The sequence below is a fragment of the Festucalex cinctus genome, chromosome 1, assembly GCF_051991245.1.
Source record: "Festucalex cinctus isolate MCC-2025b chromosome 1, RoL_Fcin_1.0, whole genome shotgun sequence".
Lineage (NCBI taxonomy): Eukaryota > Metazoa > Chordata > Actinopteri > Syngnathiformes > Syngnathidae > Festucalex > Festucalex cinctus.
This window is the reverse complement of record NC_135411.1, coordinates 47,781,148-47,801,147: the sequence shown is the minus strand read 5'-3', so window position 1 is coordinate 47,801,147 and position 20,000 is coordinate 47,781,148. Positions and strand designations below refer to the sequence as shown.

Genomic DNA, 20,000 nt, shown 5'->3' with positions numbered 1-20,000 from the left:
GGTGATACATCTCTGTCTTAACTATTCTATAATTAACAGCATTCACTGTGTATGTACTGCTAGTCTACAAGGAGGAGGTTTTCTCACCGTGCAAACATTCTCATAGTATGAAATGACATTTCTCAACAAAAATGAGCGCACATTGTTTTGCATCAAATCCTATCAGTAACAGCCAAATTTCCGAATATCATTTAAGTGCTCATCAGTGCACCCAAGTTGCAAGTTGATATGAATTAGAGGCAGAACATTTGACTCTTTTAAAATGCTTTGGCCTATACCATTTGTTTAACTTTATAACAAATCTGCAAAATTGGGCCAATGTTTGTTTTTGTGCCTTTTTTTTAGTGGGGTGTTTGAATGTCATTTTTGTCTTGTGTAAAAAATAAATAAATAAATAAATAAATAAAAGAGCTAACATCTGTGATTAGTCGTTAAGGCCCAAATTATGATACTACAACATGCTATCACAGCTGGATACATACTGGATGTTCTTTGTCCCAAGTGAAACCAGATCTTCTTTAACACTTTGTCATAGTCACTTTTTATTTGTATTTTAACTAGGGATGGGCAAGGCATCTTTATTAGGCCGATGCCAGACCTTATTTCAAGGTATCGCTACGCGGACAAGAAAATGGATGGATGGATGGATATGTATTTTTTATTTTTTTTTTGAATGATCTGTCATTGTTTTTTAGGGAAAATGTTATGTATCAATTGTACTATTGGTATCGGTACTTGGTATCAGTGTTGGCAACTACTTAAAAGTTGAGTTTTTGTGCTGAAAAAAGTGATATCGAACATCTCTAATTTTACAACAGATTGATATTAATTGAGGTTTTTCAGTACACAAAGCAGCATCCAAAAAGAAATCTGTTAAAGCTCACTCATACTTTTTTTTTTCTTTAACAGTTCAGTGACAGTAAGTGATCTCAGTTATTTTCTTAAAATAAGCACATTTGAGTTAAATACCAGATTGGGAATATTTAGCTACCGGCATCAGTAAATGAATTCCATTATTTATCGAATTATTAAGCAGACGGTTTAAAATATGTTAGAGATTGGCATTTGCCATGCATAAGAATAACAGTAAATTTCACTTTGATGGATTGGATGTACTGGCTTCTATGGATCTCACTCTGCCTCATCGATCCTTCCCTCCTTCCTCTCTTTAGTTTTTCCTCTGGTCTCTTGAGATCTCGCTAAATTTGCTGGAATTTAGAGGCTTCTGTGGTTGGCGTAAGACTTTGATTTTGTAACAATGGGGAAGGCAGGAAGTGTTTGGTCGGTGCTGGATTTCACTTTGATTTATCTTTCTTTTCTTTTTATCTTTTCTGACCTTTTCTCTGGTCTCCTGACCGTTTGAACCTCACGACTCTGGAGAGACTCTGAAGTACCTGGTTAAGGTGAAGGGTAATGGGATATTTATAAGGTTTTAGGTGAATTAATGAGTATAAATTTATACGTATTTGCACGCACGCGCACACACGCACGCAAACGCACGCACACAAACTTACACAAACGCACGCACACACACACACACACACACACACACACATACACACACACACACACACACACACACACACACACCCACACACACACACACACACACACACACACACAAAGAGCAATGATGATAAGACATTGAATCGGTAAGACTACCGAATGAACAATTCTGAGCTCTTAAAAAAAAAAAGAAAAAAGAAAAAGAAAAAAAGAACAGTAAAGGGAGAAGTCTGGCACTTTCTGAAAATGGAGACTCTGATGAATTAAACGTAAAAAAAAAAAAAACAGTAATCGATGAAAGAACCCGACCACAGTATAGTATTTATTTTTGCATTTGAATATGTCTGAGCGCTACCAAACGTCATTCATGCCTTATTCATGTAACGCACATCCAAACAAAGCACTGTCACACACTTGAAGACGACATTTTACATGATGTGACAAGCACCATGAAGGCATCGTGACAAACACATTCAGCAGAAATAATGCTTGAAAGCAGTCACGGTGTTAAAGATGTGTTGTTAGTGTTGCGCAGATTATGTGTGTGCGTGCGTTTGTTCTTATGAGATCCAAAACAGGCCGTGTGGACAAATTGGCCGCCTCGTCTATTGTGAGACTTGAGACGGCCTCACCATCATCTTCCTGAGAGCACTGACATGCTTCACAATGCAATTGGGCTCTTCTTTGATTCGTACTGTTTGAACACTCGCTGTGTCTGTATCTATACATCAACCAGAACGATTTCATACTCGCTTAATAAGTATGTGCATGTGTGTATAAGCGACACTTATGCACACGCATACTCTTTCCCTGAGAAAGTGGCATTGATCAATGCTGAGCATCTGGATAAAAAAAAAAAAATGCATAATGCAGTACTTCAACTGTACTAATCTAAATGAGCTACTTTGATGGTTCTTTTATGGCCTGTACTTATTTGTGGAAGTTAACTAACAGCCAATGTGGAGTCTCGCTGCATATGAATAAATTACAACATGGTTATCACAGTGAAGTGACATATTCTCTTTTCCGCATATTTATGTCATGTATTACGCTGGCTTTGTTGGAACTTTTCCAACAACATTGTGTTTTCATGCAATACATTTTTTGAAATCAAAAACACAATCAACTTCATTTCAATGTGGAAAATAGGTCACAAAACAACTTGTATTGATATCATATATGCAGGTTTTTGGGGGTCCCTCCAGGAAGAGGAAGCTGCCCTCTGACCGGCCCGCTGCCCTTTGACCTCATCTACACAGACTACCACGGCCTGCAGCAGATGAAGCAGCACATGGGGCTGTCACTGAAGAAGCACAAGTTAGTATTTTACACTTAAAAATAAATACATGTAAGAAGCCAAACAATATTTTTAAATATTTTTTTCAAACTAAAAACAAAACTGAAAAAAAAATCTGTGAATATGTGAGTGGTGAACTCACTTTTGTGTGCATTTTGGTGTGTGATAAACCACTGTTCAATTGATGAATTGTTTAATACAAATAGCAATATTCCTCAAGTAGCCTCCAACCAGGTGCAGTAAGCTAACACTTATAGTATGTTTGAAATTATTTCATTTGGAAATTAATGAAGCATAAGATGCCAAATTTCTCATAGCCATATACTGAGGTACAATTTACAGTATTTATACCACAGAATACTATAAAATGTTGGAGAAAATCACAGTAATTATAAATACAAGTACATTATGTAACTATGAGTGAATTGTTGCGATAGAAGCACATCATAACTGAATATACTGTACCATTGGAAAAGCAGTTCTACTACACTTTTACTAAGCTGCTACATAAAAAAAAAAAAAAAAAAAATCAAATCCATCCATCCATCCATCCATTTCCTTGACCGCTTATTCCTCGCAAGGGTCGCGGGGGGAGCTGGAGCCTATCTCAGCTGGCTCTGGGTGGTAGGCGGGGGACACCCCGGACTGGTTGCCAGCCAATCGCAGTAAAATCAAATAATAAAAATCAAAAATAAGGACCAGCAGCGGCTATCCAATTTGGGATACTGATCAACACGCCTCATCTGAGAAAGTATGGATGACCAAAAATGTCAACATAATATGGAGTTTTTATTTGATTGACATTTAATTCTATTTATATATTTATTATTGTATTTATTTCCACATTTATCTTTATAATTATTTTTTTTCTATTTTTTACAATATATTTTTTGATGTTTATTTTTTTTATTTAATTTTTTAATTACGTTTTAAAATCCATTTTTATTTTTACAAATATTTATTTATTTATTTATTATGTTTGCATTTTTGGTCCTCCATAAGAAAGTTTTACACTATTTTGTAATTGCTTACATTCCTTTTCGAGGCCCGGCACGGTTTATGGATGCAGGCAGTGATAAATCTTCTCCAATTGGATTACGTCAATTGATTGCAGGCATCCCCGTGTGATCATTTTGTGTTTAGTGCTGATCTAACGGGCTCATTCAGCCCATTTAAAATTAAATGCAGGGGTGCACTCCTAATTAAATTTCAGCACTCTTAAAAATAGTGGCTTTTAAGGGTCAAATACTGTAATTGAAAATGTCTTATTTGAAGATTTCCAGTATTTAGGTTGTAAGAGTTGTGCAAAAATCATGCTTGTTAATAAGCATTCTAGAATGACATATTCAGCAGGATAGATTACTATTGTAGTCAGTTACTATAGCAACACTGATTCTTAAATCTTTTGTCAATCGTATCAAATTGACTTTCACTGACCCAAGCTCGAAGAATCAAGACAAAAGACTGTTAAGTAAGATTTCTGATTATAATATTTTTTATAGTTGTTGCTGTTATTTATTTATTTATTTATTCATTTTTATTGTAGGAATGCTGAAGCATTCCCACATGTTATTGTGATTTTTATTCTCCACACTTTTTTGCCGTGTAACAACTCCCACATAATACATCCAATTTACACTGATCAAATTTCAACTAGCTTCACAAATTCACACCTCCCGGGGTATATATATATCGCCTGATTCCACATTACTTACGGTATTTGCACTATTTAACTTGCAATATCAACTTTTCCTCATTCATTTTCAATGGGACAGATATTGAACTTTCCACGCCCACTTCCATACATATAATTTATCATCAATTACCAGGTGTCTGATACTGCTCGGTGGCACAGTTGGTAAAGTGCATTGTCCAGTAACCAGGAGGTCATAATTTCATATTTTGTCTCTCAGTTTACTTCATAAGCATTCTACATGAATTCAAATCTTAGCATTCAGCTATTGGCATTCAGCTTTCAGCATTCCCATGCAATTTCTCCCGAAATTGCACTTAGTCTAGTTTAACATGAAGTTGTCAAATTGGCAAAGTATTGTCATTTGAATAATTAAATTACAAACCTGATGGACTGTCTAGGATATACTCACTGTGGAATGATGGATTCAACGCACACAGAAATCAAAAGATCAAAGTGTTTCCTGTTTTCAACTCCTCTGATAGAAAAAAAACAGATAGGTGTGGCTATATTTATTTTTAGTCATCCAATTCATCAAGGTGAGCACATCTGAAAGCAAGCACGTTATTTATTCTTTTTATAGCGCCACTTCATATTTTTTTCCCCCAGGTGCCACATCCGTGTGATCGACACTTTTGGCACCGAGCCGGCATACAACCATGAGGAATATGCCACTCTGCATGGCTACAGAACCAACTGGGGCTACTGGAACCTTAACAGCCAACAGTACATGACCATGTTCCGTATGTGCATATTTTTTTTTACGTGATACTGATAGAGGTGTGATAAGGATTACTCACACTCCTCCACACGCACTTGACGGTCTGTCCAAATTGGCACAGCTGCAGTGTGACTGTCTTGTGAGTTGTCGGACCGCTCCAAGCTGAGCTTGAGGGAGCGGAGCTGTGAGTGCCCTCGGAACAGCTGCTTCGCCGCATATGCGTCAAGCAGCCAAATGTGGCCAGCAGTTCCCTGGCCGCAATCACACTGGCTCACCAACAACACATAATCACGACAAAATCTTTGGAACTCTTGTATTTCATTGTAATTATGATTTTAGGATGTGAATTGCAATTTTCAATGCTTCAAAAGATTGTATATTTTCTTTTCAAAATAAGTAGTCAGCTAATTGGTGTCGTTTATCCTCTGGCAGCTCACACCCCAGACAACTCTTTTATGGGGTTTGTGGCGGAGGAGCTGAATGATACTGCGAGACTCAACATTCAAAAAAGCAAAGTGAACAACATGGCGGTCGTCTACGGCAAAGAGGTCAACATGTGGAAGGTATATATTACGTACAGAAACACTCCACTCTCTCTAAACCTAGTTACTGTGCTTCCAGAAGATAAAATATTATTTACAGTTCATTCATTCAATAAATAAAATAAATATATAAATAAATAAATAGAATAATAGCGTAGTTTCCTTGAACTTCTGTCTCAGGTTCAGGACCCTTCGCTAAATATAATATAATATATATATACAGTGTTCCCTCGTTTTTCACAGGTGTTACATTCCAGAAACTACTCGTGATAATGGAAATCCGCGTTAATTAAAAAAGATAATAATAATCTGTGAATTAGATCTATTTTTTCGTTTATTATATATGTTTTTTCGGTTGGTATGATGATTACTTTATTATAAATGCTTTTCATCCTCGACTGGTCGCCAGGGCACATGTGTCAGGAAGGGGTGGTGCATGGCTGTGATGGATGGACACAGGTGTTGAGACATGACGGAGAGGGGAACGTGAGGACTTTATGGTTAACAAATAAGACAGGAGGATGGGATGAGAGAGGAGGGACGAAACTTGGTAGAACGGGGGGCCGCTTGGCAGAACATGGGGTCACTTGCCAGAATGTGGGGCCACTTGCCAGGACGTGGGGCCACTTGACAACTCGTGGGGCCACTTGACAACTCATGGGGCCACTTGGCTTGGATACTTGGCTTGACGAGGGATGACTTGGCTCGGACGATATGGGGAGACTTGGTTTGGCAAGGGGAAAAGCGACAACAGGACAAGACAAGACAAGATGGAACCTAACGGAACAACGCTCCCACACCGAGTGAACACGGAGGGAACACACAACACAGACTAAATAATAGGGCTGGGAATCTTTGACTGTGTCACGATTCGATTCGATTACGATTTTTGGGTCTACGATTCGATTCAGAATCGATTCTCGATTCAAACGATTTTCGATTCAAAATTATTTGATTGACAAATGATTTCTGCTTCAATTTACAGACATGCACAAGATTGTCATGATCTACTCCAGTCTGCTTTGCAAGACAAAATGACAAATAGAGACATAAAAGTGTCTTTTTTTTGTTTAAACATTTATTAATTTTGTATTGTAAGTGCCTTTTTCCACAAAAACAGCATGTGGGCTACAACTGCCTTTTCCCCCTTCTTCTTCATTTTTAATTTAACTAAAATCAATTTTTGGATATTAATATCGATTCGATTCGATTAATAAATGAAAATCTCGATTCTTTTATGAATCGATTTTTTTGGCACACCCCTACTAAATCACCAACACTGAGACACTAACAAGACACACTTGGGAGACACAACAGGCAGAGGGCACTGATTGGTAACACATAATGGGAAGGGGAGACACACGCAGGTGGACAAGGTTAACAATAACAAGACTAGGGGAGACAAGACCAGACAAAAGACGACATGAACACCCAAAATGTAACAAAAAACCCAACCCCACCGAACCGAAACGTGACAACATAGACAACCAACCATTAACATTCACAGCTATTGAAAGCCTAATTGTGAGAGAAAGAAAACCCACACAATCACAGAGATAATATGCAAATTTCATATATAGGGGCAGATTCAAACCCAAAACGTCTTGACTGTGAGGCAGGCATGATAATACTACCATGCTGACTGTACAGTATGTAAGTAGATTTTTATAAAAAAAAAAATTAAAAAAAAATTATGTCACATGTAGCAAGCAGGTTCTTCTTCCAGGAATGTGACATGAAGTCCAAAGCTGTAAGAACTATTTATTTATTTATTTATTTAAGAGTTACTGAAGAAATCTTTTTTTTATGGAAGGTTCCGCACACTGTATCTTTGAAGTAAGCCACATTCTCTCCAATTGTGTCTCCAGAATCGTCTTTGTTGAGCCACAGCGCTTCTCACTTATGTATTTTGTCTTTTTTCTTACCTACTTGCATCATGACCACTGTTGCTCCTAGCTTCACGTGAGTAAACATACGCATGTCAACACCTCTTTAACTCAACATGAATTCATGTTGTCTGAAACATTCCCTCTCAGCAAGATGAGCATATAATTATAAATCTAATCTAGCAAATAACCACTATGTTCAATAATTACCACTACATTGCTTTAAGAAAATGTGTTTCCCTCCACATATTTTTTTTCAGACATTCTAAAGAAGAATTGTGGAGTTACATCCAGATGACATTTATAAATGATTTATAACTTGAAGACACAGCTTGAGTAAATCATTCATAACATTACCGAGAATCCGTTTTCAACTTTGACTCAGAATGCATTTCAGTCATTTTTGTCCAAGATAGTAAGGAGACAATTATGTCCCTCAGTCAGTCCGCTCCATTTAACTTCCATTTGATTCAAACAATCCATCAATGCTTTTCGCTCTCATGTACACCCTTTGGGTGTTTTTCTCTTTCCACTTTTATATTTTGCTGTATAGTGCTGATCAAAGAGTTCAACTTATTACAGTGAGGAAATATATATATACAGTCAATAGGTACAATATACTTGAAGGACAAAAGTCTTTTGGACACCTCATTCAATCAATTCATGAATTGTTTCCCCCATTTTCATTTCTGTAACAATGTTTTTCCTCAATGTGATATACCTGAAAGGGTAAGGAAACGTTCCTGTCCATCCTGCATCGCCACATGGAGATCCATGGGACAGTGTACTATGAAACCCAGCGTCCCCCAGAGGTGCCCGCCTTTGTGAAGAACCACGGCCTTCTACCTCAGCAGGAACTCCAGCAGCTCCTTCGCAAGGCGAAGGTGAATCTTTGAAATGAAAATCAATTGAATACATTGTTTATGGATTCCAAATTCATCTTTTTCCCCCCTGCTTCTTCATTTCCCCTTAAAAGCTGTTTATTGGATTTGGCTTCCCGTATGAAGGCCCTGCTCCTTTGGAAGCCATTGCTAATGGCTGCATCTTTCTGCAGCCTAAGTTTACTCCTCCTCACAGTTCTCTCAATCATGAGTTCTTCAGAGGAAAGCCCACTTCCAGGGAGGTATGTAACATTTCTTAGTATTGACTATCTACATTCACAGTTAACTCATTCACTCCCAGCCATTTTTACTGAAGCAACCCTCTTCACTCCCGGTTGTTTTACAAAGATTAAAGTCTCTTCCTTCATCAGGAAAAAAAAAGTATATTTCTATCCATTTCCGTTTTGCAGCAATTAGCATTAGAATATAGCTAAATTTAATCATTATTCACAAATATGTTTAAAACACTGAGGAAAAGGGCTTGTTGCAACAGGCCCCTGGTTGATCTCTTATACTCTGCCGCCACCTGCTGGCCTCTTCTTTTTTTTTTTCTTCTTTTTTTTTTAAATAACTACCATTTCTTTAAGCAAGCGACTTCTTCAGGTCAGAGGCTGCATCAAAGCAGAAAAAAAAAACATATAAACATATAAATATGTTTTTGGGACAATGACAATATTTGAAATAGAACATTTTTATATGTTGTTGGGAGCAAATTAGTTCATGTAAAAAAATAATTCTTTAACAAAACACATTATAAATTTAGAGGGGGGAGATTATTGTATACTTTTACTTCAGCAGCATCCAAAGGCTATTTATTTTGTGTACCTCTTTCAGGTGTCCTCTCAGCATCCCTATGCCGAGCAGTACATCGGCAGGCCTCACGTCATTACAGTTGACTTCAATAACTCAGAAGAGTTTGATGCAGCCATCCGTGACATCATGAAGATCAACGTATGTTTGCAACCCCATACAGTTAATTCCGTAGTGTACATTTGACTCTGTTAGAGTCAATTTTGACTATTTAGATAGGGACCAAAAAGACTCACTTTTAGAGTAAACTAAGATTTATACTAGGACGAGAGTAAAATGAAAAATAAATAAATATAACTCACTCAAGGGTTAAGGTACGAACTCACGACCTTCATCCTGGGAGACTGCAACACTACCACCTGAACTATGCCCCTCCTACAGTTTGCTTTTCGCCAAGAGACCAAAGATCGTTTTTGGTCTGTTGGAATTAGGAAGATTCCATGCAATCATGGAATCAGCTGCAGCTGACATGAGCAATATACTAACAGGGAGTAGATCAGCTGTCTCCCAAGCTGAAGGTCGTGAGTTTCTTCCTACCCTGAGTCACTTTTATTTTTTATTTTTACGAATTCTTTATTTTACTCTCTTTCAAGTGTAAATATTACTCTAAAACTTGAGTTTATTTGGTCCCTATCTAACTAGAGTCAAATTGACTACAGAATTGACTGTGCACCCCTGCTCATTAAACACATATGATACCCTCGTATATTGTGAGCTTTGGCAGTAGAAATTGCACTTACATCTTGAGAAAATGAGAGGTTTTGTTCTCTTCTTCATGTTTGAGCCACTTTGAAGCCGTCAGCCTTTTAACGCAGCTCTTCATCGCGGCATTAAGAATATAGAAAAATGCTGACTTGCTGTTTTCTGAATTTGCCAGTCGCTTGACAGCATCTCTGCATGCAAACTATGGTAGAGCGCCACATCAGAATTGAGGCCAATTTAAAGCATTGCTTCACTTGCTGTAGTCACACCTACAAATTAGGCTTTATCGTTCCAGATTGTGTCATGTATAACATTTTCCTCACAAGCTTTCATTGAATGAAATGCTGAAATGCAATGTGGAGTATGACTTTTCTAATAAACGATACATAAATGTTGAATATGCCATAGCAAAATCAATTCCACTCGTAAAAATAATTAGTTAAAGAATGGATATTTGTTTAATTAATTCAGTCTTATAGTGAGTTATAGTGAGTGATTGTATGTATTATAATATGCTCACAAATGTTTTTATATTTCTGATTGCTTTGGGGACAAATTATTTCATCTTCATCTTCACAAAAATGTATCAATATACTGCTATACTGTACAATGTTTGATGCATTACATTTTTTTTCATTTTCCTTCTTTCTCAGTACAAGTATAATGGGCACGGTTGATTTTTATTTATTTTTTTAAGAGGGAAAAAATGTGTTTACTAGAAATTAAAATAATATGGCTAACTTGTTGACATACCTGTCCATAAATTTCAGCCGTGGTCTCTATGAACTCCCATAGGAAATATGAGGCTAACTGTGTAATTGCTTCACCGGCGTCATCAGCTAATTATTGTGGCTAAAGCCTTTGAGAGAACATTAGCAACAGGTCAAAGGCCTGGAGAATCAAATAACTGCCTGGACTTCATTAAAACAACTCTATAAAGCTAAAATATAATGATCTGCAGGGTCCTCACTGCAACCACACCCTCAATAGATCATGTCACTTTCCTAATAGAAGTTATGAGCCACAACATATAGTGAGTTTGCATAATAAAGTGTTTAGTACATACAGTAATGATCATTAAGGAATGAGTGCAGGTTGTGAATTTTTCCACTGTGATTGGCAAAATGCTGATATCAGAATTATTTATTATCTTATTTGGGAAAAAAGCTAAAGTGTACCGCATGTAATTAATTAGAGCGAACAACTTTTATACCCATGTGTTAACAATTATATTTAACACTTCATCATTTCAAATAGCCTGAATTCCTGAATTATTACGTTGTAATGCACTTTTACATAAGTGTGCTTCCCTGTCTCTTATGATCTGTCTTAGCATTAAAAAAAAATGAAAAAGAAAGAAACCTAAAAAGGCCAAAGTATCGATCAGAGTTCTCATGATGAATTTCAATGTATGTGCCATCAACAGCGAACCGGTGATTGACAGACTCTGACAGCGACGCTCATAACCGCCCCAGAAGGACTCAGGACCTCGTCACTTTAATCTATGTTTTTGACATATTGATGAAGTCGTCACTAAAATAATGAAATCGATTTTCAAAGCCGTCCCCTGTGATGTATTAGGTCATTGATTTTAATATGAAGCGCATGGAACGATATAAGCCTTTCACAATTACGCTAATGAATATGTCAGTGTTGATTAACTGCCTTGCTCAGTGACAGTAATTACGCTGGCTTGGTTCAGTCTAGAAAACAAAACACTCTCTGGGTCCACTGTTCCTTCAGCTGGGCTTCACGTCTGTTTGCAGGTGGAGCCTTTTTTGCCGTACGAGTACACCTGTGAGGGCATGCTGGAGAGAGTCCACGCCTACATTCAGAACCAGGTGGGTTCAACGTGCTTACTTATGCAAAAATATAAGTTTGTCTATAGTCACTGTCCACAACAGTGGGCAACCCCCATGTTTTCTGGTATAAGTCCGTGTAAATCCGCCCTTTACGCAGATTTTATCAGATAGGTATTTGGTCATTGTTGTTTTAGTTTATTTTGCTGCGTAAAACAGAAATTTGTTGGTATTTTCATAAAACAATTGCAAGAGTCCAGTTACATGTTTAAATAGGGTGATTCATGAACATAATTCTTTTACAGAAACGTGCTATTCGTGTTGTTTTCAGATGTGGATACAGAGATCACACTAATCCAAAATTTATACAACTAAAAATTAACGAAGATGGTGTTTAACCGCCTTAAAATAATTTATAAAGCCCATCATGAAATCTTACCAATTAACATGCAAATCAAATTTTGTTTAAAAAAAAAAAAAAAAGGGAAAGTGAGTACAAATCAAGGGGAACAGATTTTTTTTTTCTTCCAAACTTAAATGCAGAACAAAAGAAAAAGAACGATGTATTTCAATTCAAGGTGTCAGTTTGTGAAACAGTCTGGATTAAAAACAAAATAATCTCAGTACATTTGTATTTTTTATTTTTTTTTTAAAAGGTACAAAAATAAAATTACTGGAAAAAATATATCTAACACAATGTGATGCTGTTAAATCATTTTGCTTACTGTCGTTTATCTTGTGTTGACCTTTTTTTTTTTTTTGATCGGGGCAGATATAAGTTTCACTTCTTTCTGTCTCCATTTCTTTTTTTAAATAATGAAATAAGAATTTTGAATTGGATAATTCATAAGAACAAGGTGTCCGTGGGTCATGAACATGCATTAAAAGTCAGTAAACGTATTTTGCCAAAATGAAGGCCTTAATTGGCATTAGCAAGCGTTAAATAAAATGTCAAGAGGCATTACAAATTTAAATACAATTGTTATTCATGCTTTACTTTGCATACAATATTGTGTAAAGATGTCAGAACAGAATTTAGCAATCATCAATGTGATAAAACTATATCTAATTGTGGGGACTGGTGACTTGTAGTTTACAATGTCCAAAATGGCCGAGAGTCCGCGAGGTGCTTCATGTTACAAATATCAATTGCTCTGAATTTGAACTAAAAAATGTAGAGTACCTGTCACCAACATCCAACATGAAACACTAATGCTGCCTAGTGGCAGTAACATTTACCTCAACACAAATCTATGACTCATAATGCTTCACACTCCTTTTAACCGTAACTGTTAACTGTAACTTTATGAATTAGTACAAAATTACTATTTCAATTAACTAAAAGGTACAACCACATTTGGATATGGTAATCATATTTATCCACTTTTATGTTAATCCGTAAGAATGTGAAAAACTTGAAAAATATATTTTTTGTACATTTAGAACAGATATAATGTGTAATTATTTTGTGATTAATCTTGAATTAACAATGGAAATCATATGAATAATTACAATTAAAAATTGTAATTGACTGACAACCCTAATATATAATAAACTAGTGGTGTCCAAACTGGGTCCTCGAGGGCCTGAGTCCTGCAGGTATTGGATGTTTCCCTTCTCCAACACACCTGAGGCTCATCAGCAAGCTCTGCATAAGCCTGATAACGATCCTGTTCATTGGAAACAGGTGCATTGGAGTATGGAAACATCCAAAACCTGCAGGACTCTGGCCCTCGAGGACCGAGTTTGGACACCACTGATCTATATAGTGGGCATTAAAATAGTTTTAAGTTGCATTAAAAACAGCATTAAAAATAAATCAATTACATTTTGATGATTCCTGCAGAAACTGCAAAGATGTGACTAATTCATATTGTCCTGTCATCCTTTTTTACACATTATTTTAGTAATTGTTAAACACCATATAATTAAAACACTTTGGTCAATACATTATTTTGTTGTTTAACTATTAAAACAATGTGTGACTGTGAACGGTAAGGTTCAACTTTGTTTTTGTGTATCTGATCAAATGAATGGCTGTTTAAAAGGGAAATATGTCACACTAAATGCCGAAGCTATGAATTTGCATGCAGACTATTTCATCATCCAAATGAGCATGCCTACATGTTGGTTGTTTCAATAAAAATGTCTGCCTCTTTTTGTTTTAAGGATGGAAGAGCAGGAGATGTAGGGAGATTGTTAGCCAGTCCTTTCTTGCCTGTGGGTGCTTGAGGCGCTTTAATAAACGGCTCTGGAGGCAAGAGGGACATGTCAGAAAAATGTTATTACCTGAGTCTTATGAATAGCTCGAGCTGGAGGGAGGGAATCTAATCTTGGCTCTCACAGGAACGTAATTCAGCTTTCAATTCTCATTTGTTGTTGGGCGGAATAACCACATTCACATTATTGCTTGGAAGCTTGACAAGCACTTGTCAGATCTGCCAAACACCTTTTGTGTTGTCATGGTTAGTTTATTATTTCTCCTATCAGTTGTCCAAATGCTGGGCAATTTGCTCATCTAAATATGCCATTTGCCATCACTCACTTTATCTGCACTGGCAGGTTTCAATTGCATTGTAATCCATATAACGGCTGATCAGAGTCATTTCATCTGCTCCGCAGGACTTTTGTTCTCCCGAAGCTCCGTTTCCTCCAGTAAACGCTTCGAGGTTATGGCAGGGCAGCCCACTCGCTCCTTTCATGCTCCTGCCCAACTCCAGCATCCTAACTTGGGCGTCCAACATCACCTCCTACGCATCCTGGCCCCCCTTGGGCGCCCTGCAGCTCTTGGCTTCGCTGCAGGGCGAGTCGTGTGTGAAGGCCTGCCAAGATGCGGGGTTAATCTGCGAACCTGCCTTGTATCGTTTCATCAACATTAAGGAAGCCTTTAATGTGTAAGATGTGCTGCTGTTTACTGTACGCTATGGGGCCTATTCACTAAAGGTTTGCTTCGAGTTTGCACCGCACTAACCGGCAAAAATGGAGCAATTAAGGAGCACCTAATTCACTAAACACGCGCAGATTGGGAAATCCGTCACTAAGTGCTCTGCCGAACAGATTGCGTCACGGTGCGCCGGTATTATTTGCGCGTATGTAAATGAGGTAATTTGCATACATTTGACGCAAAATATGCCCACCACAATGCAGATGAGACTCATTGATATGCAGCGTCTAATTCACTAACGCCAGCGCAAATAGCAACACCGCGTTTGCGTGACGCAAATAACGCTTTTGGAAAGCATGTATTAACCTGTCGCAACCTCGATCTCCAGCAGTGCATGCCATTTGCTGCACAACATGTGCAGCTGATCATGGGGGGAGAAAAAAATGGGGTCATCCTTAACTGGCTAACAAGTGGTGTAACAGAGTTAGCATGAGAGATATTTCCGTGTTAGTTTGCGACACATAACGTAACCCGGGCTGATCGGCAATGGCGGGGAGGCATTTTACGATCATTTTTACGTGCCAGATGCATACTGTACGGCCACACCAACCTCTGAAAATATATATTTTTTAAAATGACTGCACCAATAATTTGTACTTTCTGATTGAATGACATCATTTTCGTCCTCTCTGCTCTGTACAGTTTAATGGCGCTCTAAACGCTTACTGTCGGTCCAACCTCGCTTTCTGATGTCATCTTTCTCACAACTGTTACTATAACAACAATGTTCTTGGCGCAAATCCATTGCCATGTGTGGTAAATCAGTTGCAAATTTGCTCCAAGCTGTCAGTTTTGTTTGCGCCGGTATATGATTAGAGCAATATCCCTAGTGAATAGGTTGGTAACTGGGTGCAGACTGCGGGTGCAGTTGTGCTGCAATATTTCGCGCTATTACCGGACGCTGCACATTCTTAGTGAATATAACCCTATGTTTTTGCAGAAGAAATGTGACGAGCCAGCTTTGATCTAAAAGTAAGAATTTTGCAGCTTTGTATGTAAAGACACCTTTCCACTAAGTGGTGCAATATTACAATGCAAGACAGTACAAAATGATACCATACATAATATATAATAGTTTTTTCACTTTATGTAGGTAGTTTTTTTCCCAAATTATTTGGAATTTGTTTTTAATTTCTTTTTCTCCTTTTCTTTTGTTAAAGGTTGGTAAGCTTTTATTAGTTTTAGTTTTTACATTTATGGAGTGTTTGTCAAGTACACAATAAAAAAGTCATTTTCTTTTTTTAAAGGTTGGTAAGCTTTTAATAGCTTTAGTATTGTTTTTGTCATGTTTGTCAAGTACAAGATAAAAAAAAAGGACACTAAGTAGTAGGGGTGTTAAAAAAAAATCGATTCGGCGATATATCGCGATACTACATCGCGCGATTCTCGAATCGATTCAATAAAAAAAAATCGTTTTTTTTTTTTTTGTTTTTTTTATTTATTTTTTAAGAGCTCAGAATTGTTCATTCGGTAGTCTTACCGATTCAACGTCTTGTCATCATTGCCTTTTTTTTTTTTTTTTTTTTTTTGTGTGTGTGTGTGAATCGATTTTTAAACTTCCATTTTTAATGGCAAAATATTCAACAAAACGTCTGACTTCGGGTTAGGATTCACACCTTGAGCATGGAAGAATGTTATATGAACGGAACATTAAGCCTTAATATTTTATTTTAATGCTGTTCAAACATGAAACAGATTACAACCTCTATAAGACTGAAATTTCAGATAAATAAATAATACATTTTCATATAAATCTTACACTCTACAAGCTTACTGATTAGTATTTTCTAAATTTGAATGAAAAAAAATCGCAACAATCGACTTATAAATTCGTATCGGGATTAATCGGTATCGAATCGAATCGTGACCTGTGAATCGTGATACGAATCGAATCGTCAGGTACTAGGCAATTCACACCCCTACTAAGTAGGCCTGTTGTGTAATCAAGCAAACTACAATTCAACTGCATACAACTATTAAAAAAAAACTACAACTATTCAACCTTCTTTTGTATGGCTGCACAGTAATATCAAAATGAATGCATTAAAAATTAAAATGAAATTAACTGAAAATGACCGACATTTTGCAATAATTATAGTTACCTTTATGTAGTTTTAATTACTTGTCCTTTTTTTTTTTTTTTTTTTTTGAGACCCATGTGGAATTTTTATTTGATGAATGAATGATTATTTTTTTTTTTTTAGTTTTTGTTAAGTATTAATATAATAACCTTGCATGTGATACATGATAATTTTATAGTGTCCAAGTTGGAGGTTTTCCGTGTGCCTTCAGCTGTATAAAAAGTCACATTATACAAATACTAGTATGCTACAGTGTAACCCCAGCAATAATTTGAACGAAGACAAATTAAAAGTCACCAATGGAGGACATCCATTGTATTTGTTTTTTGTTTTGCTGTTTTTGTCTATACAAGAAGACAAAAGTAAATGATGTGAATATGAGTGGTGTTTTCACCCAAAAAAATCCATTCCAGTATTTTTGCCCAGTGCATCATCAAATTGAAAAGAACATGTATTCTTACCAAGTACACTGTCTCCTCCACCTTTGTCTTCAAGGTTGGACTTGCAATGCGCGGGGCTGGAGTCAGAGATGAATCACCTTTTTCCCGCCTTCTCAGCAGAACATGCAGAATGTGGCCTGCAGCAGGACCCGTTGCTGTTCAGCTGTGCAGGTGCCAGCATCAAATACCAGCGCCTTTGTCCCTGTAGAGACTATCGAGATGGGCAGGTGGCCCTGTGCAAAGACTGCTTGTGACCGGAGACACTCGGTCCTGTTGTACCAAGAGATTCTTCTCTCTGACTAGATAGCTTGTTGGTCAACTGTTTTGACAGGAGCCATTGTGAAAAATCCTTAACAATTTGGCTGTCAAAGTAGGTTTAAAAAAAAATAAAAAATCCTCTCAGGGACTTGCATGATTGTACTTAATATATGGTGGGCTTTGAGTCTCAGTTGAAAGATTTATGTGTGTGCGTTGGGACCATATGAAAGTTATCGATTGAAGATGCCATATCCTGGATCTATACGCTTACAAACGAGTCCCATGCAATGAAAGATGGACATCATGCTTGAAATTCTTCAATGTGTGTGTCTTGATATTGTGTGAATCCTTTCAGTCATCATAGTGTATATTTGTATCAGATACACTCAAAGTCCACACCATGTTGAGATGTACTATTTTCCATGTCTTGTATTTGTACATAATTGTTTAAATAAATAGAGAAAACAACTGTGTGATCTTAATTTAAAATACACTTACCTATGTATCTGACCAAAATGTGCAGCAGTGCATTGAGAAACGAATGGCCTGACTTACAAGACACGAGCTGTCATTTGGCCAATTTCTTTGCTTTGACTTGAGCTGTATGGTGGCAGTGAATTCATTTCAATTCACAGTTAGCAGAAGTTTGTGCAATATTGAATGATTAACCAAATAAGAGACTTCAAGCTGTTTATAGCTCCTCCCATTTGAAGTTCATTGTCTAACTGAACATCAAACAAACAGAATTAAATGGTTACACCTTTTGGACTGAAATCTTAAAAACCAAGGATAGTTAGACTTGTGCTGTCATGCTAAATACTCACAAGCACTATAAAATGCCATTGTCATGCTAATAAATAGCATTCATAGTTCCAGCTTTGAAGTTTTAACATAAAATATGAGAGTTTCAAATTTAAAAGACCAAATTATGCTTACACAGCCTAATTCAAAAAAGATTAACAATGAAAATCACAACTCAAACCAGTAGGAGGCAAAGTGAGCAAATTCTTAATTAGAAGTGCCCCTCTTTTAACCATTGTGTGTCCCTTCCTGAGTCCTGGCTGGCAAAGAGGCTCTTTCATTTTAGCTTTGTCCGAATGTCCCCTCTTGTTCCCTAACCCCTAATTCACTATATAGTCACGCACTATATAGTTGTTTAATATGTAGTGCCCTCATTCAGTCTTGCGATTTGGACAGCCAGCTCACTACTTGCTCCTTGTCGCATATCATGTGCAGTGTTGCCACAGTTACCTTGAAAAAGTAACTTAGTTACTTTACTGATTACTTGGTTTTAAAAGTAACTAAATTGCGTTACTGATTACTTGATTTTAAAAGTAACTAAGTTAGATTAAAAGTTACTTTTTTAGTTACTTTCAGCAGCTGCCGATAACACCATCTCAACATAAAAATAATGCAGTAGAAACGGAGTTCCAAATACTTTATTGAAAGTTCATTTTTAACATGAAAATAAAGTTTTTTTTAATGAAAAACAAAATAGGCAGTCTCTCTTGACTTCTTGTAACGTAAATACTTTTTATAAAACAAAAAATAAAAATCTATCCAGGTTGAAAATGAAAATCCACTAAATTCCTCTATTGTTTGTTTGTTCCGCTATTCCAGTGTGTACACATGTATCAGTTTAAATATTTATTAGTAGTTATTGACAGTTATAATTGTTTTTTGGTTTGTTTGTTTTTTCTCTTCAAAATAAGGATCAGGAAAACAAAAGGTTGATAATTTAATGTTAAATATAAATATTTAACCTTTAGACAGACACCAACACAATTAAACAGAATATTTGCACATTGTGAAGTATTTCAGAAACATAAATTTAAGACATGAAATAAACCTACCGTCCAGACAAAAGAAATATGAAGCCACCTTATGGAACAATAAATCTATCTAACACATTTTAACCACTTAATATATGCAAAAATATTTCCAAAAGTTCATTTCCCTTTTTAATCAACAATTTTTGTATTTAACTTTTTTTTTCTTTTGTCATCACTTTCATTTTTGGTTAATGTATGACATCTTTTTTTGTTTTTTTAATCTGAGACACGATGATGACCACAGAATCACTACTGTTTATATTTTGTTTTTTGGGCTGTCGTAATCGCGGGCACGTCTCAGTTCTCCTATCTGCTGCTCATGCTAGTTGTAGACATTGACAGGGAGCCACAAACTGAGAAATGAGATACTTGCAGTGTGCTTTTAGCTTAGCTGGTGTGTTGGCTGTGGGACATACCTGTGTCGTTTGAATCCATGCATTGGATCGTCACGGGAGTTATTCTTTTTGGCTCGCGCGCAGTACCAACGCCGGCCCGGGACATACAAGTGCACCGAGAGGACTCGATAGCCATGGGAAATACCGAGATGTATGGCACCGGCTTCTGCTAACTGTCTCCATTTGTATGTTGTCACTCGTTGCGCGCGCGCG

At 36.8% G+C, this 20,000-nt stretch overlaps 1 protein-coding gene across 1 annotated transcript in view; it reads left to right on the top strand.

The window, feature by feature from the left end:
• The window catches only part of mgat5b (alpha-1,6-mannosylglycoprotein 6-beta-N-acetylglucosaminyltransferase B), a 62,203-nt gene extending 44,175 nt beyond the window's left edge, over window positions 1-18,028 (top strand). The window contains exons 9-17 of the mRNA XM_077539062.1: window positions 2,692-2,823; window positions 5,106-5,239; window positions 5,650-5,780; window positions 8,374-8,529; window positions 8,622-8,768; window positions 9,361-9,477; window positions 11,805-11,879; window positions 14,460-14,731; window positions 17,358-18,028. Of these exons, the coding sequence (XP_077395188.1) occupies window positions 2,692-2,823; window positions 5,106-5,239; window positions 5,650-5,780; window positions 8,374-8,529; window positions 8,622-8,768; window positions 9,361-9,477; window positions 11,805-11,879; window positions 14,460-14,731; window positions 17,358-17,556 (1,363 nt within the window). The 3' untranslated portion in view covers window positions 17,557-18,028. The remainder of the gene's footprint in view (window positions 1-2,691; window positions 2,824-5,105; window positions 5,240-5,649; window positions 5,781-8,373; window positions 8,530-8,621; window positions 8,769-9,360; window positions 9,478-11,804; window positions 11,880-14,459; window positions 14,732-17,357) is intronic.
• Window positions 18,029-20,000: the final 1,972 nt, after the last annotated feature.